The sequence below is a fragment of the Lepidochelys olivacea genome (genome assembly GCF_965140295.1).
Source record: "Lepidochelys olivacea isolate rLepOli2 genome assembly, chromosome: 9".
Classification (NCBI taxonomy): Eukaryota; Metazoa; Chordata; order Testudines; family Cheloniidae; genus Lepidochelys; species Lepidochelys olivacea.
Genome location: NC_140419.1, coordinates 2307219 through 2332466, shown reverse-complemented (window position 1 = coordinate 2332466; position 25248 = coordinate 2307219). Strand labels below are relative to the sequence as shown.

At 46.6% G+C, this 25248-nt stretch overlaps 1 protein-coding gene across 1 annotated transcript in view; it reads right to left on the bottom strand.

Annotated features, from left to right (window-relative positions):
- Positions 1-1803: 1803 nt before the first annotated feature.
- ATP13A5 (ATPase 13A5) overlaps positions 1804-25248 on the bottom strand; it is a 49859-nt gene continuing 26414 nt past the window's right edge. The window contains exons 15-30 of the mRNA XM_084638787.1: positions 23938-24024; positions 22095-22251; positions 20298-20415; positions 19600-19724; positions 19109-19272; positions 18290-18412; positions 16897-16976; positions 15553-15595; positions 13359-13468; positions 12938-13034; positions 11530-11602; positions 10286-10460; positions 8885-9087; positions 7173-7261; positions 5100-5180; positions 1804-2379 (exon numbers count right to left, since the gene is read on the bottom strand). Coding sequence (XP_084494913.1) covers positions 2179-2379; positions 5100-5180; positions 7173-7261; positions 8885-9087; positions 10286-10460; positions 11530-11602; positions 12938-13034; positions 13359-13468; positions 15553-15595; positions 16897-16976; positions 18290-18412; positions 19109-19272; positions 19600-19724; positions 20298-20415; positions 22095-22251; positions 23938-24024 — 1926 coding nt within the window. The 3' untranslated portion in view covers positions 1804-2178. The remainder of the gene's footprint in view (positions 2380-5099; positions 5181-7172; positions 7262-8884; positions 9088-10285; positions 10461-11529; positions 11603-12937; positions 13035-13358; positions 13469-15552; positions 15596-16896; positions 16977-18289; positions 18413-19108; positions 19273-19599; positions 19725-20297; positions 20416-22094; positions 22252-23937; positions 24025-25248) is intronic.

Below are 25248 nucleotides of genomic sequence, written 5' to 3'. Positions count from 1 at the left end.
GCTGCTATAGCGGGTACCTGCTAGCATTGAACCCTACCTCTCCGGGTTCCTTAGTGACCCCTGGGGCTTGGACCTGCCGTGAGCCACGATGGGGAAAATAACTCTAAATCCTGCAAAACCAGTCCTTGGTCTGGAGCTGTTCACCCCCCAGAGCCTCAGCCAGAAACTGAGCTTGAGCCCGTGTTTAAATTCAGTTCTTGGGCGTTTCCTTCTGCTGGTTGGAGGGTAGATACAGCATTCCTGAAGTGGTGTGGGGAATGTGCCAAAGAAAGCAAGTTGCATGTATTGCAGATTCTGTTAGCATCGGTTCACCTTCCAGTCCCATGTGGGTGACACCTGGGTTTTTTGTAATGACTCTGGTTTTGTGCTTGAGTGATTTAGCAGCGTTCTCACTGGCTAGCAGCTGGTGTAACTGGCCCATTGGTTTGGAACTGTTCTTTGAAGCCTGAAAACAAGATACTAACTCCAATGCACACTGTGCCACTCCATGGACTGCAGTCGTGCGCAGGCCAACCCCAGGTCCGGCTCAGGGTACTTACTGCAGAGTTGTCTGCTGTTGAACACGTCCCTACTTGAATCAGAGCTTTTTTATTGATGCTTGTTTCCGTGTCTGGGGGACTGAGTCTGACATCTGGGTGTATATTGTAGTGCACTGTTGTCTAGTATTTCCCTTTCTTCTTAAACTAAACTGGATATTAAATACAGCAAAAAACAAACAAACACCTACTTCCTATTATAATAAATCTGAAAATAAATCTGAGCGTGTGTTGTGGAGCCAAGGGCCATTTCTCGGCAGATGTTATTGGACGGGTAAACACTTTCCGAGTAAAGGAGCTGCATTTAACCAAGGTCTGTAGGCGCTCAGCCTCTCATGCATGGATGATATCTGAGCCCTGAACTGCACTGTTTCAACTTTCACCATCAGCAAGGTGGGTGTGAAAACAAAGAGGACCAGACTTTGCACTAATTCCCCTCATTTAATCCCTTGAACTCAGTGGAGAGACATGATTGTTACATGAGGGCTGAATTTGGTGCAGTATGTATACATGGTTCAGCCATATGAGTCTGAGCCAGGGAAAATCAGACTCTGGGCAGCGAAGTAACAGGTGTTTTCTCTCTGGTTCTGCCTGCAAATTCCCATTACAATGGATAGGTTTTTGCGGTTAGATTGAGAGATGACTAAAACTTGATCTTCCCTAGCCAGGCCTAAGCCTTATAAATCAAATTTACCCCACTCCACACTGAAGTCACTGGGGTTGCACTGTTGAAAAGTTGTGAGGGATGTGAATGGAGAATGTGTCTCATTCTCCTTAGTATAAATATAACTGTGCGTGACTATGCCCACCCCCAGCCCAGCCCCTAGAGGAAAATTTTCAGTGTTTTAGGCCTTCATCCGCTGCATTACGGTAGGCTACTCCTCATTGGTCCCATTTCTGCAGCCAGTACCTGTGCAAGAACTGGAGGATGCAGCTCTGGATGGGGATGATGTGGGGGTCTGGGTGGGGATAACATCAGGCTTTGTGGGGATTACGTACGTCACCTGTCGCATCTTTAGCTCCTTCAGGTAGGGAAGAAATTTTCTCTCTGAACAACACATCTTTGCCATTTGGTCTTTAGGTTTCCATATTGGGCTGGATTTTGCAAATTTACATACACGTCTTTCCCCATGCCCAGAAAAGTCATGCAGTCCCAATACACCACCCAAATTCATGAAGTGCTATGCAGGGATCAAAGAAACATGACCCCGAAAACTGCAGCTTGAAATTCTCCCAAAGAACTTTGAAAGCAAAACCCCAGGAAAAATCAACTCTATTTTTTTTGTAATTGTAGTTTGGCAGCTTACACAAGAGTCTTAGTAGAGTACATTGACTAGCCTGGCAGCAACAGCGGAGAATCAGATGCTCATTGTTTTACAGGGAGTTTGCAAAACTCTAATCTTCTTCAGCATATTTGTAATTGGACAGAAAAAGTGCTCAAACAGTCAATAAAGCTTCATAGAAAATGGTAATTCGCCATAAAATAATTCCTGTCAAGGGTACAGCTGTAAGAGACACTGCCTGCATCTCTCCAATGACTTTGGGTTTGTGTGTTTACACAAACCCCCCTGAATCTTTTACCAATGAAACTGAAAATATTCTAGGTTCAATATAAACAAGGAAAAGTTGTCATCTTTGGCTTCTAGTTCTCTTTGTCATGTTCATAGATTGGGTTGATGTAGATTTCATTCTTGCTGTTTTCTGCAAAGTCTTTTCTCTTCAAAGGAGGCCACTTTGGATCCTTCTCCAGCTTCCTCTGCCACTTCCGATACTGGCTGTGAGACCGGAATCGAAAGCATTTCTTAATCAGCAGCCAGAGATGTCTGTTTTGCAGGACGACATCCTGTGAAGTGAAATAGAGCTGCTAATACTGGCTCCCCTTAAAGCTCTGAAGTGAGTGGAGGAAGCCTACACCTGCCATTCCCCTACTACTAAAGCAGCGTGGGTAAAATTCTGCCCTCACACACAGGAATATTGCCTAGCCAGGGCCTGATCCCACACTCATGTGCACCCCAAACTCTTCCAGGCTTCCAGATAGGTTCAGTCTCATGCTTCCAAAGGGAATACAAGTGAGAAGGAGCAGTGTAGTCCGCACACCAAGGTGTGCAGAAATAGGGTTTGGTTTATTTATCAGGTTACTTGCATTAGACGTGTTTAGGGTACGTAGTTTTAAAGGAAGATAATGTTGCAGCTGAAAGGGAAAGAAGAATCATAGAAAATGTTGGGCTGGAAGGGACCTCAAGAGGTCATCGAGCCCAGCCCCCTGCACTGTGGCAGGACCAAGTAAACCTGGACCATCCCTGACAGGGGTTTGTCCAGCCAGTTCTTAAGCACCTCCTATGACGGGGATTCCACGACCTCCCTCAGAAGCCTGTCCCAGAGCTGAACTCCCCTGAGAGTTAGAAAGAGTTTCATAATACTTAACTTAAATCTCCCTGGCTGCAGACTAAGCTGTTACTGCTTGTCCTACCTTCAGTGGACATGGAGAGCAATTGATCACCATTCTCTTTAGAACAGACCTTCACATATTTGAAGACTGTCAGCAGGTCCCCCTCTCAGGGTGTTTTTCTCAGGAACAAACATGCCCGGTTTCTTGAACTTGTCCTCAGAGGCCATGTTTTCTAAACCTTTTATCATTTTGTTGCTGTGAGGCAAACCCACAGCCAGACCGGGGCTGCTCACTTAGCTAGAATGACTCATCTAGCTCATTCAAGGAGCCGGGAGCACAGATGTGTACCTGGTGGGGTTCACCCTGCTATCCAACACCTGACACTTCTGCGGCAAGAGGGAGACCCTGGCGCATATCTACCTCGAGTGTGCCAAGTTGCAGCCCCTTTTCCAGCTCCTCCAGAATCTCCTCCTCAGGTTCTGGCGGCACTTCTGAAACCCCATCTATGGCCCCACGAAGTCATGAGACCTCCTCATCAACCTTCTCTTGCTGCTGGTCAAGGCAGCTGTCCCCCATACCAGGAGGAGGAAGCTGGACAGGGAGGTGTTCTGTGACTGTGGGGCCTATTTCTGATCCTCCCTTAGGTCACGTCTCTGGGCAGAGTTCCTCTGGGCCACGTCCACTGGCTCCCTGGACGCCTTTGAGGAGCAGTGGACGGTGTTCAGGGGTCTCTGCTCAGTGTGCCCCTCTGGATCCCTGCTTTTGACTCTGTGATCCTGACTCCCGTCCCGGGGGACATATGTTGTCCCTGGAATTATTTGAGCTTTGGGTCCAGTAGCTCCTCCCCTTTGGCTGGGGGGTCGTTTAGATGTGGGCAGGCTTCTGCCCACCCATTCCCCACCCCAGATGCTCAGTACTACAATGACTCACCCCTCCAGCAGAACCTGCAGTGTCTCATCTCTCAGGTGTGCTGCAGCAGTCTATCCTGGGGCAGGGCCTGGATCAGATAACCCCGGGCACATGTATTTCACTCTCACCGCCAGAGCCACAAGTTAGTCTGTGCAACAGCAGCATTACTCGGCTATGAACCCTCCTGCTGCCTCGGGGTTTTACAGAACCCTGTGCTTATAGCCCGCCCTAGATCCTGACCCTGTTCCTGCCCCACCCTTGTTCGAGCCTTGTTCCAGCCCTCTTCAGTCTTGTCTATGCCCTATTCTGACCTTGCTCCAGCCCTGTTCCTGACCAGTTCCTGACACCCAGGCCCTTGGACTGACTCCAACCCAGCTCTGACCTTCGGTCTGCTTCCAGATTGTGACTACAATCCTGATTTGGCTTGTCTATGGACTCTGAGCCTAGTTCTGACCCACGGTGCATCCCCAGGTACCAGCATCCCCAGGTACTGCTGCTCTCAGCCTCTCTTGACTCTCAGTCCAGCTTTGGCCCTTACTGCTGTTCTAGACCGCCGCTCCAACCGCCAGGCCTGACTGCCTAGAATTCAGAGCCTGACAGTTGCTCTTCTCTGGACTCACTCCAGTTTGTCCACATCTTTTGTAAGGTGTGGTGCCCAGAACTGCACACAGGACTCCAGCTGCGGCCTCACCAGTGCTGAGCAGAGCAGGATAATTGCCTTCTATGTCATACATACACCGCTCCTCTTCAGAGGTGCCGACTTTCTTCTTTCGGGGTGGGTGCTCCACCCCCGAGGCCCCGCCCCCACTCCGCCCCTTCCCCAAGGCCCCACCCTCGCTCCGCCTCTTCCCTCCCCTGAAGCCCTGCCCCTGCTCTGCCCCCTCTCCTGAGCACACTCCACTCTCATTCCGCCTCTTTCTGCCCCCTCCCCCCAGCGCCTCCCGCCTGCTGCCGAACAGCTGATTGGCCAGTGGCTGCCCAGCATCCACCATTATTTTTTCCCCTTGGGTGCTCCAGCCCCAGAGCACCCACGGAGTCGGCGCCTGTGCTCCTATTTCTACACCCCAGAGTGATATTAGCCCTTTCTGCAGCTGCATCACATTGTGGGCACACGTTCATTCTGTGTTCCACTGGACCCCCCGGATCCTCTTCAGCAGTACCTCCACCATGCCAGCTATCCCCCCTGTCGTATTTGAACAGGAAGAACTCAGCACTTCCGCTAGACTTCATGGTCCTCAGGAAAATGGGTAAACTAAAACACTCACCTCCACAAAGACCGATACACAAAATGTGACAAACAGCATGATTAAGATGTAAACCCTCCAGATCGTTGGAGTGCAGAGAAGCTGTTGGAAAAGAAATGCAAGTCATTTGATTTTGAATGTGGTTTTAAGATTCTCATGGATTTCTAACAGTCTATAAGACCAACTAGTTTTATTTTTACATGGATCAGCACTAAAGTTAAAGAAATCTTAGTGCCATCTTATCTTCTCAGAGATCCCTGAACGGATTAAGTCATGTTAAAACACGGATCCTCTTCTTTTGCTTTCCTAGGGTGCAAATGACCTAAATGTATCTGAAGCAGCTGCTTGAAATGGGTTTAGTGACAGACAAGGCAGTAATTGCTTCAGCACTGAACATTAATGAAACCCTATTTAAGATCATGGGGTGGGGTGGGGTGGGGGGGAAAAGGAAGGATGAAGTGCCCACTAACTGTGTAAAAAAGGCTCCATTCTCCTCCTCGTCTGTGCTTGGAAAGGAGTTGTCAGGACCAGTGGCATACCCAGTACTCCCTCCCGCTATGGCATGCCTTTCCAGTGAGATTGGGGGAAGTTCCTCCCCAATGTTCAGGCTGTCCTTGTTTGGGGATAAGGCAGAAAGCAGCTCTCTGCACCATGCACCTGTATTCTAAGGATGAGTGCATTAAACACGGATACCTTTCCACAGAAGTTTCTGCTATATAGACACGGAGGAAAGTTAGCCAATGGTAGCATCACACCTGAAGGATGGGTGCTGGCAGGGGAGTAGTTAGGACTCCCTGCCCAGGAATATCCCATGTAGAATACAGGCCTGGTGGTTTCTATCATTTTGCTACCTGGTTGTGAGTACACCAATCGGAGCCCTGCCCTGCAGTCACTCCATGGACAAAATGTCCATTTAACAATGTGGAGTTTTTCTATCAGAGCAGGAGCATGGGCAAATCTGTCAATAAATCTGTAATACCATCAGATTCATGGATCACACTCTGCATTGCTTGTGCAAAGGTGGGTGCACAACTGGCTGAAGGACTCTGCTCCAAGAGTAGTTATCACTGGTTTGCTGTCACACTGGGAGGGTGTAGGTAGTGGAGTCCTGCCAGGCTCAATTCTGGGTCTGGAACTATTCAATATTTTCATTAATAACTTGAACAGTGGAGTGAGAGAGTGCTTATAAAATTTGTAGAAGGAGGGGTTGCAAGTACTTTGGAGGACCGGATTAGAATTCAAGATGACCTTCACAAACTGGAGAAATGGTCTGAATTCAACAAGATGAAATTCAATAAAGTCAAGTGCAAAGTACTGTGCTCAGGAAGGAAAAATAAAATACAAAACTACAGCACGGGGAATAACTGGCTAAGGGACAGTACTGCTGAAAAGGTTCTGGATGTTCTGGTGGGTCACAAACAGAATATGAGCCGACCAGGTAATGCAGTTGCAAAAAGGCTAATATTCGGGGGGGGGGTTTAATAGGACTATCATATGTAACACACGGAAGGCAATTGTCCCGCTCCACTAGTCACTGGTGAGGCCTCAGCTGGAGTATTGTGTCCAGTTCTGGACACGGCACTTTAGGTAGGATGTGGATAAATTGGAGAGAGTCCAGAAGAGAGCAAGAAAAATGATAAAAAGTTTTAGAAAACCGGACCTATGAGGAAAGATTAAAAAATGGGGCATGGTTAGTCTTGAGAAAAGCAGACTGGGAGGGGGACCTGATGAGTCTTCAGATATCTTAGGGGCTGTTATAAAGGACGGTGATCAATTGTTCTCCATGTCCACTGAAGGTGGGAGAAGAAACAATTGGCTTAATCTGCAGCAGGGGAGATTTAGGCTCAATATTAGCAAAAGCTTTCTAACTCTAAGGGCAGTGAAACTCTGGACTAGGCTTCCAAGGGAGGTTGTGAAATCCCCTTCACTGGAGGTTATTAACAACAGGTTGGGCAAACACCTGTCAGGGCTGGTCTAGATTTACATGGTCCTGCGTCAGAGAAGGGGTCCCATCCAGCCCTACATTTCTGTGATTCTATAATTGATCAAAATGCAGAGAGGGTGAAAAGGACACGCAACTTCAGTTCCACTTACCAGCATTCCCTTGTATACAGCACTGATATCAACAAAGAGGAGGAAAAGGCAAATTCCAAGCTGGATGAGCAGCAGGACTGAAAATATGTCTGGGGGAACAAGAGCGTTGTGGCACTGTGAAGTGTTTTGGTAACCAGAAAAACCCCTGCTACTGGACTGGGTTATTATTTATAAAGGGCTGGCAGCTCCTGTGACGTGTTGCAGAATTGCTATGCAGCATATCTCCTTGTTTAGCAAAACTTCCCAATTCTACCAACAAACAAAGGGAGCTGCAGAACTGAAACAAGAATGAGACTCCACACCATTCTGTCAGTAAAACTGCACATTGGTGTTACTGCCTGGGCGATTTGCCAAATGCAGGCTTTAACTAATTCAACCAGTGTAAACTAAAAGCCACCCTGTGGAGACACAAGCTTCTCACCAGGATAACATGGTCTCAAATGACAGGTGGTCTTATTCCCGATGTATTCTCTGATCCATATGCATAACCAGTGAGGAGAGGGTGAACTCCACACATGGACTATGGGAGCACATGATCCTCAGTGGTGTTGTGTTACCTGGGTGAAAGTATTCCCTGAAGTAAGGGCCGGATGGCTCAGGGACTTGCTAATCAGACACAGAGCCTTACGCTTCCAGGTTGCTAATATGTATCTTGCCCATACCCTCTATGTATGAAAGCTGTTGCCATTCTGCCTACTCAAGTGCAAGGAGCTGCTGGTTGCAGAGCAATTCCATGTGGCCAGGTATCCACATCACAAAAAATGCTGTCACAGCTGACACCAAGAGGCAGCCTTGGTCATTGCCTTGGTAAAGCAGCTGAGGATGAATGGGCCATGGCGAGCAAACTGCTCTGTGACACCCTCCAGAGCAGGGTGAAGCACGAAGGAGAGGTGAGGAAGCTGGATGTCAGCAGCACCTTGCAGGAGCACTGTAACATTTGCCAAAAGGCAGCTCCCATTAAGAGCATTTGTGCCTGTTTGTCAGCATAGAAGAAGACTCTTCACCAGACTCGGCTTGGGAACTTGAAATCTGGCAGCTACCCGCCGACTGCTGCTCTACAGAACACCTTGGGGCCTACTCCAGTCTAAAGTACACACTGGAATTAACCCTCCTGTGGCTGAGCAAAGCTTTCCTCTTGCTTCTCTAAGCACACAGCTGCAGACAGAAAGGAGCTATCTGTTAATCAAGAGCTACTAGGGGGTCGTTCAATCACTCTGCAGAACTCAAATGAAAGTGATCGAATTTTGTGCCTTTATCACAGACTTTTTTGCTCCTGTCCCACAGAACGTATGCCGGACAGAGCTGGGTACCTTAAAGATCACAAGGAGATCTTGTTTATGGAATTTCAGCAAATAAATCTCCCCCTTTTTGTTATCTGTCTTCAAATTTTAACAAACAGTTCTGTCATTAATTGCTGTGTCGCTCTCTAAATGCCCACTTCCCAAATATGGCCAGTTCACCTCTCTTGGGTCATGCTGGTATAAAAATTAACCTTGGGGAAAAAGCCTATACTTGGGGCTTTGGCTGAGTCTGGCCTCCAGCTGGTGAAATGGGAGCTGTCTTCCATCAATAACAGCTTGCTATGCTGGTCATGGGTTCAAGTCCAGATAAATCACAAAAGGTGGAGGTAAATCAAAGCATTACTCTTAGCAAACTATTTGTCCATGTTGAGTAAATATCTGGAAAGCACATATTAATGCAGTTATACTTACAGTTAGTATAGATGGGTTTCCTGAATGGCTTTCCCTTGGAAAAGACAAATGCTATAATTATGCAGTTGATTGAAGTTAGTGGCCATAGAGTGGTGTCTTCGTAGCTTAGAACGCTGCTGGGGACATCTGTGGCATTTGCAGTTCCATTCCTATTTAGAATGGTGCTGACAGAAGACAGGGAGTGGTTTGCTGGAGGGCACTCTCTGCAAAGAATCACCAGTATTTATGAGGACAGGTTTCAGAGAGGTAGCCATGTTAGTCTGTATCAGCAAAAACAACGAGGAGTCCTTGTTCGTTATAAAAATAAATTTGTTAGTCTCTAAGGTGCCACAAGGACTCCTCAGTATTTATGAGGCACTTGCTAAGCTGTGGCTGGCTAGAATAAAGCAGCTTTCTCTATCATAATTTATCCACTCTGTGTTTCTACTGTGCCCATCACTGTAATGTCCTGGTGTCACACACCAGAATAAAAGCTATGTTTAATTCTGTTTCAAAAAGGCCTAACCTCCCTGCTCCACCTGGTTAACGCCTGTGCTCTGGGGGCAGCGATGGTAACTGGCATCCTAGCAGCCTCCACATTCATTGGCAAGTGTTCAACCATTAAAGTACAGAACATCATCGGCAATAAAGGGGCCCAGTCATAGCCCTGTTAATCCGGGAAAGTTCCCACTGCAAACCCTTGCCATATTTTCTGCCCTGAATGTGCATTTCTCCATGATGACAGGATATAAAGGGCTCCTGGATTTGGAGAGAGATTTTAAACTAAATAACACACAGAGAAGGAGCCTGATTCCCCACTCCGTTACAACAGTCTCCCCTCTAAAGTTAATCAAATTACACTAATGAAAGAGAAGGGAGAATCAAACCCAAGGTTGTCTTATGCTCCCAGGAGAAGCCATCTCACAACAGGATACCAGGAGAGGGCAGCATGGAGGGAAGCAGAGAGCAAGAAGTGGATTTGTTTGTTGACAACATGAAACTGAGGTTTGGGTCCGTTTATCTTTTTTTCTTGCATTAGCACCAGCTTGCTTCACGGTCCTGGCTATTCACTGTTGACTATGTGCATAAGGCTAATAGCAATATTCTCACTTTGGGCTAGACGCTCCATTCTGCTGCATGCTGCAGAAAGGAACAAGTTCATAGAAGAAAGGAGATGAATAGATGAGAGGAAGAAAGTGTCTTCTGGACCTGTTCCCCATGCCAGGCCGCAGGCAGCCACTCCACAGCCGACTCTACAGTGTGCATGGGATGTGGAGTGTGACTAGCTGAAGGATGGAGAAGTCCTGGTGAGTGCCCAGTGCCCCCAGATGCTGCAGTACTGTCTTGTATTTCAGCATGCTGTCTCGGCTGGCAGCAGGATTTTGCAAGACTGGGATTAGAAATGGGAAGCAGAGGAGTTACCTGTGGTTGGCCATCTCTGAGTACCAAGGCTGCTGCTTCACAAAAAGGAAGCCACAGACCAACATGACTGTAGTAATGCCCGTATGGAGAATGACTGAGAGCAGCAAAGGAGGAGAGATGAGCTGCCCTGGAGGTCTGTAAGGGGCCAGCTTCGGGTAGGCCTGGGTCAAACTCACTGAAAAAGAGAACACACATTTCCTCTCAGAGACAATGCAGCCCTGGCTACTCCACTGCTGGGTTGGGTGCATGACCAGTCCGAGCCTGAGGCGAAAGCCCTCTGCATGTACGGCACACTGACTTGCCCACGTGTGAAGACTGCAAGGTTTGTCCAGTATAAATGGGAAAGCTGTGGCCTTATTCGCCCTGCCATGACTGCTTCTGTGGCTACATCCTGCCCTCCAGCCCTTCAACAGATAAACTGCACCCCACTGAACAGCAAAGCAATGCATGTTACTCCACCGTCACCTGCTCACTCCCATGTCCTGGCCCTCTGACACTGCTGCTTAAGTACCTGCTGGGAGCCAGTGGGTTTAGTCCTATTGGCCCTTGGCCCATTGTCATTCAAAATTAGCACCGGAGTCTGAACATTGCCACAGAAAACATCACACCTCGGTGCTATGGGTTGTTGCCCTCTCAAAGGGTCTCTATAGGTCCTGCACTGTGTTTCCACGGGCCTGGTCTGACAGCCTCAGCCTGTATGATTATGAATTACTTGTTTTCCCGTAGCGCCCAGTGGCCTCAGCCAAGATCAGGCCTTGCAGTGCTATGTGATGGATACACAATAAGAGCCAGCCCCTGCACAAAGAGCTTATGATCTAATAGGCAAGGTATGCAAACAGTAGGCGAAATGGTGCATTATTGTCTCCACTAACAGATAGGGCACTGAGGTACAGATTGATTTACTCAAGGTCACACAGGGAGGCTATGGCAGAGCTAGGACTTGACCCCAGCTCATCAGAGTTCCAGCCTAGTGTCTTAATCATCAGCCCACCCTTCCTCTTCCAGCTGCCGTAGGTGTCTGAATGCTGAATGCTCTGGACAGGAGAACTGTGGTTGTGGGTTCTGGGCCAAAAGGTTCTGGGCAAAACCCTGCTCTCAGTTCCACCCAGGTAGCCCCACTGAAGTCAGTGGTTATGGTGTAAGCATCAGCAGCATGTGGCTCGCTTTTTAGATTTCTAAAAGAAAGCGAAGTCGATTGTTTACACACACAAAGACTTAAGCACACCCTGTGCTGAGCTGCTTACTTGTTAAGCAAACCAGAAGGGTGATGACAACATCTTGCATAAGGTACTGGTAGCTCCCAAAGATCTGTAGTTGCTGAAAGAAAGAAAGAAAGAAAGAAAGAAAGAAAGAAAGAAAAAAAGCCCATCCAAGGTTCCCAGGATAGCAGGTTATTTCATTGTGATACACATTTCCATGGTACCCACCAGTTGAGTATCAGCCCAGACCAGTTTATCTTTGTCCTGTCTCTACGAAAGCATAATATTTAATATGACTTCAGAGCTACATAATGCCACTCCCGGTACTCTCAAGTCGAAAGGCCCAGCCCCGTCAGTCTGATGGACCAGCTCCACAGCACAGCCCCACTGAAGTCAGTGCCAGTGTACACCAGCTAAGGAGCTGACCCTGTACAGGGTTCCATGAACTGACACAAATGACGGGGCCAATTTCAGCCCTGCCCAAAGCACATACAATTGGCAGTAACTTCAGTGGGAGTGGCCGTGCTGCCAGGCCTGCCATTGTCCAATGTGAGGGGAACGCAGACGAAGCTGTTAAACCAAAGTTGGTGGCCGTGCATATAAGGTTAAGACTTAGTACCTGGTTTCAGCTATTCTGATATGAAAACAGATTAGTTATTTTATTTAATCAATAAGTCCTGCAGAGCTGATTTTTTTAAATAGCAATACACTAGCTATGCACAGATTTAAATACTACAACAGCAATCTCCTGCCGTTTCTGTGCTTGTACATGAATGATCTTTGCCGGCTGTGCTTGTCTGCTCTACCTGTGACATCACCAGCGTCTGATGTTACTGTGTTTACCAACTCTGCAAACATTCATGTGCTTCACTTTACATACGTGAGGGGCCCCACTGAGCTCCTTCACACTATGGTACCTGTGCAAAAGGAAGCACATGCATAATTCAGCAGGAGTAGAACTTGCACAAGGATTTCAGTATTTCTCCTACACAATAATAATAATAGTCTTGTGCTCAAGCAATGACACACAGAAGAAACCCCTTCCTCCTACAGCATCTTCCTCATCTTTTCTCACATAAGAGCTTTCCCCAGCATTCCTTTGTGGGGACTGGCCCTTTAAATTTGGAAAGCGAGGCAGCTGTACCCCTAAAGGAGCCATTTTGTTACCGGTCCTGCTTGCTGTGTCTCCTTCTCTTCCAGCTGGTGAGTACTCCTAACTACTCTGGTGTTTTCCCTTTCTTCTGGGGGAACCGGCCCATTTTCACAGGACTCATTCTGTTGCCCCCTAACAGTAAATGTGACTGAGTTCCACTATTTGTTACCCAGCTCGTAACACCTTGACAATCCTTTGGAGCAATGCAGAATTTTTCTTCCTAGCTATGGGCTGTTAATAAGGATTACAATCTGGAGAAAGACACAGCTCATTGATGAGAGATTGGTTTTAGACACATACCCAGTAAAGCAGAGCAGTGCCAATAAACTGAGTCAGGCCGTACAGGGTCAGGTACTTAAACACAGCAAAAGAAGCAACCAAAGCAGCACGACCTTCCCTGTTAGGAAAAAAATTCTATGGTGACTATAGAACAAGCAATTTTAAGAGCTATAGGACTCTGCCTAAGAAAAGCAGCTCAGTTTGTTTGAATTTTAGTTCCCGGTGTTACGAGGAAATTTACTTTGTTTTTTCAGGACCCATTTTGGATATTTATATGTGAGTGTACTCCTGATTTTGCACTAAAGGTTTCAGGGTAGGTGGTGACTGTTGTGTGACTACAGATAACAGAAGTTGCATAGGGAACAATCCTGACGCAGTGCTTTGAAATAGCAGTGTGTAAATAACATACTAGAGCAGAAAGCCCATGGTGAGATTGCTTTACCTGATCAGCTTGGGCACACACTCTACGTTGGGGGTTTGCGAGGTGAAAGGCGAAGCCACCGACGCCTCCTGCTCTGACAATGATATCCCTGCGTGGGCCATTTTCAAAGCCTGAAATACACCAGTGTATGAGCAGGACAAGGCATTACTACAGAGTCCATCACCCTGCGCACGTGAACTTGCTCCTCACAGTATGTCCTGTATGTTTTCTGGTGTTTTGTCCAATCTTGTTCCAAATGTCCTGACCAACTGATCAGCCTCTATTCCAAAGTCTAGTGTAACCTCATTGTCAGGAGGTTTTTCCTTCCCTTCCTTCTTTTCATCCCATGATTCCTATTTGTATCCGTTTGAACCCTAATTCCTTGCCTGCTTTGTTTACACCCTTCCAAAATCTGTAGGCTGTTACCTCCCTTCTTAGGGCTTGTCTTCACATACAGTGCTGGAGTGGCGCAGCTGCAGGGGTGAAGCCGCTACTATGCTACGCTACACCTGTCAGGGATGGTCTCGATAATACTTAGTCCTGCCTTGAGTGCAGGGGACTCTCGAGGCCCCTTCCAGTTCTATGATTCTATGCCAACAGGAGAGCTGCTTCCGTTGGCATAGTTACTCCACCTCCCTGAGAGGCGGTAGCTCTCCCGTTGACATAGCCCCGTCTGTTCGGGGGGTTAGGTCAATATAACTACGTCACTCAGGGGTGTGGATTTTTCAGACCTCTGAGTGACATAGTTATAGTGACACAGATCTGTAGTGTAGATCTGGCTTAAGTAGCCTCTTGGCCAAGGTGTTATATCTAATCTTTTCTCTTAGATCAACCCCTCCCGTCCCCTACTCATTTTTTTTTAATGTCTGTGAACTCCCTTGAATTTATTAATACCTTCAGACTTCCTGTTCAGTACCCTTAGAATATGTGAGTGATTTGTGAGCCAAGCTGTGTAAAGCCAGTTAACATATTTCATAGTTAGAGCCCTACCAAATTCACGGCTGTGAAAAACACGTCCTGGGCTGTGAAATCTGATCTCCCCGGTGAAATCTGGCTAATGCAAGGGAGATCAGATTTCACAGAGTTGGGTGACTGGGGAATAGCGGCTGCTGGCGGGGAGCCCAGCGCCGAAGATAGTACCCCCGCCAGCAGCAGCGCAGAAGTGAGGGTGGCCTGGTTTGTGGGGGGTCGTCACTTTGGACTGGGGCAGGGCTGGCCTTACAGGTGGGTGAGCGGGTGACCACCCAGGGCCCCGTGGTCAGGGTGGTGCTGTGGTCACACACCCCCCATACACACACAGCCAGCCGAAGGCCCCTTTAACTCCCAAGCGCTGGGCCTGGAGCTGGGGAGGGTCAGGGCTGGGGGCACCCCAGCCAGGGGCTCCTACTGCATGCTGGGCTACAGCTGCTAGTCTCGGACGGGCTGCAGAGGGCCAGGACTTCCCTTTCCTCCGCAGGGGCCGCTCCGGATGCCACTCCAGGAACCTCCCTCAGCTGCAGGAAGCCCTGAGGCTATCCGCCGGAAGTCCAGCTCTGAAGGCAGTGCGGCTGCCAGCAGCAGCGCAGAAATGCGGGTGGCACGGTACGGTGTTGCCACCCTTACCTCTGCATGGCTGCTGGCGGGGTGCTGCCTTCAGGGCTGGGTGCCTGGCCAGCAGCCGCCCTCCGGCTGCCAAGCTCTGAAGGCAGCAGCACAGAAGTAAGGGTGGCAACACTGTGATCCCCCTACAAGAGCCTTGCGATCCCCCCCAGGACCCCGTTTTGGGTCGGGATTCCCACCGTTACAATACTGTGACATTTCATATTTATCTGAAACCATGAAATTTACAATTTTTAAAATTCTGTGATCGTGAAATTGACCAAAATGGACCATGAATTTGATAGGGCCCTATTTATAGTTAATGACTAGGCTATTCCACCATGCATCCCAGAAGATTACACTGTAAAAATATAAGAAAGGAGCATTCCTATCCAATGTTTTTCATCATACTGAATAACTCTAGTTGGATTTACATTTACATGAAGAATTCCATAAAAGAATGTTTCTAAAAGGGACACATTGAAGGATATATTGTATGTTCTGACAACCTCATTTGGACAGTGCTGTTAGAATGTTTCATGGCAGTAGATTAAGCTACTCTTTTCATGGCACTTGGCAGAAAGACAAAAGGAAGGACACCGTTTCAGGAGAATGAGGGATTTTTGTTTCTACGTACCCCGCAATCATTGGCTCCATCTCCGCACATACCCACATAGTAACTGAGAGGGACAAAGAAAAAAATTAATAGGTGAACTTTGTTTTATCATTTAACATACTCTCTCATACACTCATTTAGGATCTTCAAATATGTCACATCAGAACGAAGAGGTGACTGACTACACTTCACCTACTGCCCTACTGCAGGAGAGTGTGTTGGTCGGGTTAGAGGTGGCTGTTTTCATATGGTACTTACTCCAATTTTGTGTTTTGTTTTTAACTTGCCTACATTTTAACTTTCCCAGATCGTTTATGCATATGTCAAACAGCACAGATCTCAGTACAGCTCCTTGGGGGGCCCCGTATTTGCCTATCTCCAAACTGACCATTTGTTCCGACCCTTTGGTTCCTATGTTTTAGCTGGTTACTGCTCCATGAGAGGACCTTCCCTCTTATCCCATGACTGCTTAGTTTGCTTAAGAGCCTTTGCTGAGGGACTTTGTCAAAGGCTTTCTGAAAGTCCAGTTACACTATACCATAGTTTTATCATTGAGTGTGGCTGGAAAGAGGCAGACCCATCACCATGTGACCAGCCAATTCTTCACAGACAGGTTTGGGAACCTCTGCACTAATATCTATACAACATGCTAGAAAGTGGTTTTGAGAGTTCAGTCGTGTGACCCATTACTGAGTAACAAAGGAGGCTGCAGTGTTCAGCATGGGGAAACCTACGCTGTCTTTGTCCCTGCTCTGCACTACCTCAACAGTGTATAAGCAGGGTTTTCAACCTCCAGAGTGGTCATTGCATCAGAAGCAATCATTTTACCTTAAAAAAGTTACAAAAAGTATTTCTCTTGCTTCTGCATTGCAGACAGTGTTTACAAACAGTGTGACATCTGGCCATGGGAAACATTAATTTCAACATTAATGCCTGAATGAGCCAGTTTCAGTCCAGTATCATGTGCCAGATTCTGACCTGCTTTTCGCAGCCTGGGGTAACTCCACTCAGCTCAGTTGGAGCTACGCTGTGGTAACTGAAATTAGAATCTGACCCATGGACTTTTATTTCATCCTGCCACTCGTGCGTAGTGGTGCCTTTTATATATTATACTGTAGAGTGTAGTGGCTAATATTGGTCTAAGGCTAAAGTCACTACAGTTGTGTATAGATAGATTAGGTGTGAATTTGGGTGGAAGGGGACCATACACTGTGAGCTCAGAGGGTACATAGAGGTTTTAAGCCTGGAGAAAGGGAGGGGGAGAAAGCTGAGTTCGTAATCAAACGTAAAGATACGCTGTGCTTTACTTCTCTGTGTGGCACTATCTGTTGTAATTATGGTTACAAAACGTTCTACTGAGCCTACTTCAGTTTTTGAAATTCTTCAACGAGGCTGGATTTCTGCCCAGGAGACATTCTAGCAAAAACAGTCCCATTCACTAGTATCTGTAGAGAGAAGAACGTTGAGGTACTAGATTGAAAAAAAAACCCCAAATATTTTTAGCGCTGTTAGGAATCCAGTGTCCCTTGTATGATATTTAGCAGCATAAGGGAGAATTCAGCCCTGCTTCATTATTGAATCAGCTGCAATAGCATCTTATTGCTTTTTATAAAACCGTTCACTTTTCTTCTTTGATCTACAGACGGCATTGGACCAAACCCCCCACTCTGAACCTCCCCCCACATGTTGGAGTTTTTGGAATCTGAACCTGATTCTTCTCATAAAAAGCTGTACCAAAACCCAGGGTCACAAGACCCACAAACTTCGAAGTGTTAAAAATCCAGTTCCAAAATAAGGGCATGACACCAAGTCCACTGAGGTCAATGGGAATCTTTCCCATGACTTTAATAGACTTTGGATCAGCCTGTAGGAGTTTGCAATGTGATCCCATCTCTGTGTGATCATTTTCCTGCTCCATGAACAGTATCCCTTTAAATTTAGCTCAACTCTTCAGGATCAAGTAGGATCGCCAGTCTATGTGATCCTTTTATCATTCACCAATAGCACTAGTGACCAGTTTTATTAGTTACTACCACAGCTCTAGAAATGCTGATTCATGCCTGTGTGTTTCCCTAATTAGACTGTTACAATTAAATGAATTCTGTGCTTCCTCTTATCTCCTTGTGAGACAGATGAACATTCAAAATGCCCTAAATGGGCCATTTTTATATACTGCTCATGTGAAACCATGATGTTATAATAGGATTTTCGAACTGCACAACAGACAGTGACAAATTCTCAGCTGGTGTAAATTGGAGTGTCGCTTCATCAAAGTCAATGGCACTACAATGAATTCCAACAGCTGAGAATCTGGCTCAGAGATTTTAAAAGAGCACTTCTGTGGTCACTGCATGTATCATGGGATGGGCAGCAGGAGGTGAAGATTTTTGCTTTTGAGTTCAAATTTTCACAGTTCAAATGCAGCCCAGGTTGATAGTGGCCACTAGTCAATGGCTGTGTTGGTGGCCGACAAGAAATGAGTTGATGTTCTTAATTAAATTCTAAAGGAAAGTGGTAATTCCATTATACAGCTCACTCCACAATTTTCACTCTTATTTGAATCCTCAGCAGAATGAACACTGAGACCAGCTAAGAGCAGAACATTCAGGATAAATTTGGGGAACATGGGGGCCATTGCATGGTCATGGTCTCTTTGTTGAGAATGAGCTGAGTGACTCTCACACCTGTTTATCAGTATAGCACCTTTGAAATTCAAAGTTTTTGTAAGAAACAGCTCTTTGTTTCCTCGCAAACTTACTTTTGGCAGCAAACTCTTGAAATGCTTCACTATAACCTGATAGGATTTTCCATTCAAGGCAAAATGGTAATTGTTACTTTCCCTTTCAGGAATGGTCCTTTCCTCAATATTAACACATGTGTCCTAGAAATCAGACAAGAGTTACTCCTAGACTGGGATCATAATGTCTTAACGTATGATTAATGAAGGGGACAAATGTAACTGCTCAAACCACGACTGTATTGCGGTCTTAGTGGCTAGAGAAATGGAATCTAGAAACCTGGGTTCCACTGTCTTGTAATAGACCTTGGAAAAGACATTTAACCACCTTGTGCCTCAGTTTTCCATCAGTAAAATGGAGAAAATATTTACCTCACCTACCACCCCTTTGTAAAACTTTGTGGCTCTGTCTCCATGTGACTACTTAGTTGTGATCTAACACTTGTGAATTACTACATGTTAACCAACGTGATTGTCAGTTATGCTATAGAAATTACACTGAAGTTTTTTCCAGACACAACATATGTTTCTAGTTGTATTTAACCATAGAGCCCTACTGGGTGAATGAGACATGCTATATATCTGCAGAGAACTGTTATTATTTACTATTATATTTTATGAGTTGTTCTGAGCTGATGGCTATATCAAATATCACTCCCCCAGCTGATGGAAGATTTAAAAAATAATCCTTCATGTTTCCTCAATCCCTTCATGTCACAGCAACTTCAAGCCTATTGGGCAAAGCAGTAAGAAAACCACTTTTCACATGTTAAAAGCCTCAAGGCTTCATTAAATCCCATCAGCATTTGAAAAGTGACCAACACCCCCAGTTGTGCTTACAGTGATTCCAGATGCATTTTGTTTGCTATTTTCCATAAGTTGCCAGGTAATGGATGCTGGGGTGGGTCCTTCTGGTTCACTTGCTTCAATGAGAATCACTTTGCTGGTCTTGGAAATCATTTCAGAATTTTTGGCCACAGTAACAGCTGTCTGAAGGTTGTCACCTAGAAAACAAACAAGTGAGGCAGACTGTGGCAACAAATCTGCTCTTCCGTCTACTGTAACTTTACTGTGCTACACACTCTGCCCACCCCCACTTTTCTCTCCCCAGTTTTTTCTAGAGACCAGAGGGCTGATTCTCCGCTGTTACACTAGGGGTATGCTGCTGTAACTGTTTAATTCAGTGGCGTTGCTCTAATCTAGAGCTAATGTAACAGGGGCAGCAAGTCCATGGACCAGATCCTGCGAGCCATTGGCTCATGGAACTCCTACTGTCCAATGTGGGAGTTCTGCACCTGGAGGGCTACAAGGATCAGGCCCAGAGATGATACCTGTGACCATAACGCTCCTGATGCGGGCAGCGCTGAGTTCTTCCAGGACAGGCTTGGTCTCTGCTTTCAGCCGATTTTCCATTATCAGAAGGCCAAGGAATGTGAGGTCAGACTCCACCTCCTCCCTGAGAATGAAGATAAAAACACCCAGTGAGATTGTTTTGATAGTGTTTGGGTCGGGAGGAGAATCTCAGTGCAGCATTTGTTTTATATAGAATCCACACGGGAATGGCAATGCACCTTTCTTTCCAGTGAAACGTAACTCATACTGAATTCGAAGCAAAGCTGATTCATTTACATTTCTACAGCTTTCCACAGACTGCCATGCCTCTACAACATGGTTGTGTGGACTAAGCAGGAAGCGTAGCCAGGGCACACACACAGACGCGAGATATCTTCAGGATCAGAAATCTGCTGTACCCCCTGGAAGACAGCGTACATGGGGAGGAGACATGCCTCCTTTCTGCTCCCATCCCCAGCTGCTCGTCATGCTGGGCTGGCAGCATGCCAACACAGAGCTAATGCAAAGATGAAGGTCATGGGGGCTGAGTTTAACCCATTAGCTTACTTGGCAATTAGCAGTGTAGGGATCATGCTGAATGGCTTAGCTATTCCTGGATCCCTCTCCACTGGCAGGTCGTGCAGAGTTGGAGTGGAGAGGTATGCAGTAGTGATAACAGGACATTAGCAAAGCTTACCTCTCTAAGTTGTCCAGTTCCACGTCCTTTCCCATGTTTAGTGCTTTATGTGCCAGTGCAATCACTCTGAAACCTTGGGTCGTGTAAACCTTAAGCTCCTTTATAAAATCAGCTGGGACTGTTTAGAGGAGAAAAGAACATGTGGACAAGTCTTATGGTTTTAGTGACTTAAAGAACATCCAGTCTTTGGTTCTTTTCTTCTATGGCTTAATTTCTGGGGAGACAAGTTGTGTGCATATTATTTTTTAAAGAAATAATGGACTTAATATAATTTTATTGTCCAGGAGAGGACTGGACAGTACAGAACATACATTTTTAGGGAAAATCTGGGACTGGGGGCATGTTGGGATCACCCTGCAGTATAACCCAGGCTGGTGAGAGCCTGAATGTAGTCACTCAGGGTGTAGCATGCATATTGTTTGTGAGCAGCCCAGGGGAGAGCTACTTCAGCAAGGCACTGTAAGGCACCTAAGGTTTCAGGAGTGTCACAGCCCAACCACTCCCCCCGGGTAAGGATTGTATTCTGGTATGCCACAGTAAAACCCACCTATGATCTTGGTTCCAATTAGCAGCCTCTTCATAAAATATCTCCCTTGTTTCCTGGGCCCGTCTGCCTAATTCAGTCATGTCAGGGCCAGTGTGGGGAGTCCACAGCATCACATAGCCCATCCTGGCAAACCCAGGCCAGCAGAGGGTGCCCATAGAAAGGGTGTAACGTAAGGCCTAGCAGGTCTTGAATCTGGGCATGCAGAGCTGCCAGGCATGCAACACTTCCAGTGGCAGCTGTAATTAGCTTGCGCTCCACTATTCACAACTGCTCTGGCCACAGCCCACAAGAAGTCCCACCTCAAAGAGTCTGACAAGCAGCAGCCTCATGGCTCCTGATTGGCACCCAACCCTATATAAACCCACAGGACATTCTGGGAAGTGTTCAGGCAACAGTGTGGATCTTCTATGCCACCATGACCACGTCTGCCCTTGAATGCCTGGCTTTGACCTCACCTTGATGTGGATCTCGTCTCCTTATCTGGACCCTGACTTGGACTCTGGTCCTTGGTATTGACCCCAGCCTGGAACTTGGCTATGAACTTCTCCACCAGTCTCAACCTCAGGTTTGACCCTGCTCTGCACCTTTCTAGTCTGAGTTCTTCCACTTAAATGCTGTGTAACTTTTTGGGTGAATCACCTAATATTTCTATGCCTCAGTGGGAGCTTTCTTTGATGGCAAGCAGCTGGCTTTGTGAATGGGCTGGGCTGGGTCCAGGCCAGGACAGAGACGTGAGAAGCTTCTGTTACTGCTATAATTTACACTGGTGGGGGGAAGGCCCAGGACCAAGAGAGGCACAAAGGTGAATTAAAGCTACTTTTGCCTCTTGTCCCTCCCTCAGTTGTGCACAGTGTGAGTTGGAAGTAGCTAAGGCTCAAGCCTGCAATCTACAGTTGGATCTGATAATTCCATACAGAGATTTTAAAGGCAAATGTAACTTTAGGATGGTCTTAGAGACTTTAGGATGCATCCGATGAAGTGAGCTGTAGCTCACGAAAGCTTATGCTCAAATAAATTGGTTAGTCTCTAAGGTGCCACAAGTCCTCCTTTTCTTTTTTCAGATAGAGTAAATCATCATAGCATCTGACTGTACATCAAATCAGCTACTGGACCATGCAAGAAGGCCATGGTAACTGTGTCAATGAGATTTACAGGTGCACAGTAACTCTCAAGGGCAATTCCCTTTTGGACTGAGGAAAAATAAATAAATAAATAAATAAATATATACACACATATATATGTTTCCATACCAGTTTCTGGTCTGCAAAAGCTGGTCACCATTTCTGGTGCTCCTTTCATATACAGATCATATGGGTCCTTCCCAATCTGCTGGGTAATGACAGACATCCTCTGCAGCCCGGAGGAAAATGGGAACTGATGTAGGATTGCTATCCCATCCACGGGAGTCTGAGGAAAGGTCAGGAAGGTAAGATGTTAATTAGATGCTCAATTCATTTTGCAAACAGAAAATCTATCCTTTGGCTAGACTGGTATTTGTTTCCTATTGTGAGTTCTCTCTGGAGTTGAGTTAATTAGTCTGAGGGCTTTTCACTTGCTACCTTTAGCACATGGGATCACAGGGACCAGACACAAATTGCACAACATCTAATCTATTTCCATACACTTTCCTCTAGAAAATTCAGGGCTGTTCCCTATAGCACATTCTTCAGTGCTCAGTCCCGGCTAGCTTTTAAATAGTCTCTGAGGATGGGGCTTTCTACCACTGCTTCCTGTGGCAAACTATTCCACAGCTTATAGACCTCCGTGGGTTTTTTCCTCCCTGATAGTCAGCCTATGCTTTCCATCCTGTTTTGTGCTTTGTTCTAGTCTGCCTTTCATTAGCCATTTTGCATTTATTTGTGTGAAACCCTTTGAGAGCTAAGGGAGAAACGCTTGGAGTAAAGTAATACCTGTAGTGTTCTGTTTATTTTTTTCTCAGTGTGTTACAATGCACGTCTTTTCCTATAGATTAGTTCAGTCTGGTAACCAGGGTATCTGATCCCGTTCAGGTGATTTGTTAATATCCAGTTGTGTCAGCTGTTCCCTGCACAGGTTTCACTTTGAATAGCCTAGAAAAGCACGTTTGCTTTGTCGTAATGTTAGAGTCCTCCTCTCCGAGGCGTCTGTCCTTACTTCTTAGAATGTCTATTTTTCATCTCTAAGACTCTTCCCAAGTGTGTGAAAGAAACATGCAGGAAAACTCTGCTGCTACCAGTATAGCAAATAGTTTTTGCCTCAGCCACTCAGGGAGCAGCCAGTGAGGGTCCAGCAGGCGCATATAGAAGGAGCTGCGGGGAGCGTGAGTGCACTCTGCTTGCAGGGACTGGGGAAGCAGGAGATGCCCCTGTCTGGTTGCAAGGGTTAAGGCACGTAGTTGCTGGCAGGGATGGGGAAGTGAGGGAATAGCTTTTGGCTAGCTGCCAGGACTCACTTAAGACAGGCCAGGGGGAAGGGACTATGTATGGAACTGTTACCTCCCGGAAGGGGGCTGACTAGACTGACCCAGCTGGAGAGCTGGGGTCAGAGGACTAAAGGCCAGGCAAAGAGTCTGCAGGGAGGAAGCCCTGGGAATGCTGCTCCACTCCAGAGCAGGAACTTCACATGTAAGCTGGCCAACTCAGGTATTGAGACAGGCCCTGTTGGTCAGACTGAGGACCAGGGCGGGCTACAGAGATGTTGGTGCTCAGGGAGGGCTACAGGGCATTACTGAGGACTTTGAGATAGGCCCGGTTGGATGGTGTATTCTGGAAGTGGGGGACAGTGTACGCAACTCAGCCAGAGGACTGACTCACTGAAGACCTGCCGAGACATCCATCGGTTGGAGGGGGGCGTTCGCGAGAGGTGGGTGCTGCCCTGCTGAAAAGAACTGAAAGATTGCAGGCACTGTCGGTCAGAGAAGGGGGCACTTGTGAGAGGCAGGTGCTGACCCCGTTACAGGGACACCTTTCATAAGATGCAAAAATAGCATAAAAGAACGGTTGAGGCAATTTAAAGCTACCAGCCAATTCTCAACATCGGAGAGGTAAATGAATGTTACTTCTGCTAGAAGTTACTTACACACCATAATCTTTCTGTTAAAAACAGAGAACTCACATTTCTAGCATTCGGTCCTGGTTTAACGATTACACTTGTATCTGGTACTCCAACCTTACTATGAGCTGTACTGGAATCTTCCATTTCCTTTGTGGGGGAGGAAATTACACCAATAATAAAATTAGGACATTGACCAGGAAGCATTCAAATATTCAACCTACACCTATGGCCACAGGTATACTTAGGGATGTGCAAAAGTTCCAGTCTTTGAGGGATTAAACTTTGTGCTCAAGTTTTCACCATTTCATATTGGTTTCTTTGCACTTCTAAAATGTGGCTTTGCAATATTTCACAAGCGAGGTTTGTTTGGTTTTTTTTGCTGTGAGAATGCAAAAAAACAAAAGCCAACCAACCAGAAAACATACCTTTCACTTAAAATGTCACACTCACAAAACTGCAAAAATATCTCAGCTCTCCTGGGCTGATCCCATGGGTGCTCATACATGACATCCATGCTTTCATATGTCTGTCACCAGTGTAAACACAAAGGGTGATGGAATACAGGTAAATTTAACATTCATGGGTTTTACAAGATGTTGAAGGTAGACTCATTTAGACAATGAACCAATTGGTTATGTCATAATCCCTTGTTTAAAACAGGTTAGGTAAGTCTCTGGAAAGAGTAATACTGGACCCTTCCTGCTTTGGTCAGAGCATTTGGCTAGACACACTGGGAGGTGCCTGCCAACCACAATCTGGGGTGTCTATGGTTATGAGAGATCACATTTTTCATTGGCTCATGCTGTGAACACCTGTTCTGTTGGTAAGTCCCAGAGTGTAATGCCCACTTCTCCTGAGCGCTAAACAACAAAGTAACACGCTTCTATAAAAAGCACAGGTGCATCTGGAAGGCAGTGTTTAGAAAAGGGCCTTTAATGTGTCCTCACCCATGTTAGGTCAAAATTCTCCTCTCCATTATGCTCAGTGTCTCCATCATATACTGCACAGCCACAGGTCAGCCACGCTGCTATTGCTTGGGGGAAGAGGGGGCAGAAAGGACCATGAAGGAAGAGTCATGGGGCTCTGTGGGATTGAGGGTTGTCATCTTTCTGAGGTAAGTACATCTGACCCTTTCATGGCCTATTTGAGGGCACCCTAATTGGGTTTCAGGCCTGTACCCACCACCCCTCTCTGGGCAGAAACCTGCCTCCCCCTCCCTCCAGACCAGGGATTTAGGCTGCAATTTTCTCCTACAACTCACTGGTCACCTGAACAAGTCTGAGTTTTGTTCAGCATCTGCCAACCTTCTCTCTCCTGGCCACTATGGCAGGGCTAACCAATGACCAGCCAGCCATCATACAGTGGAGTATC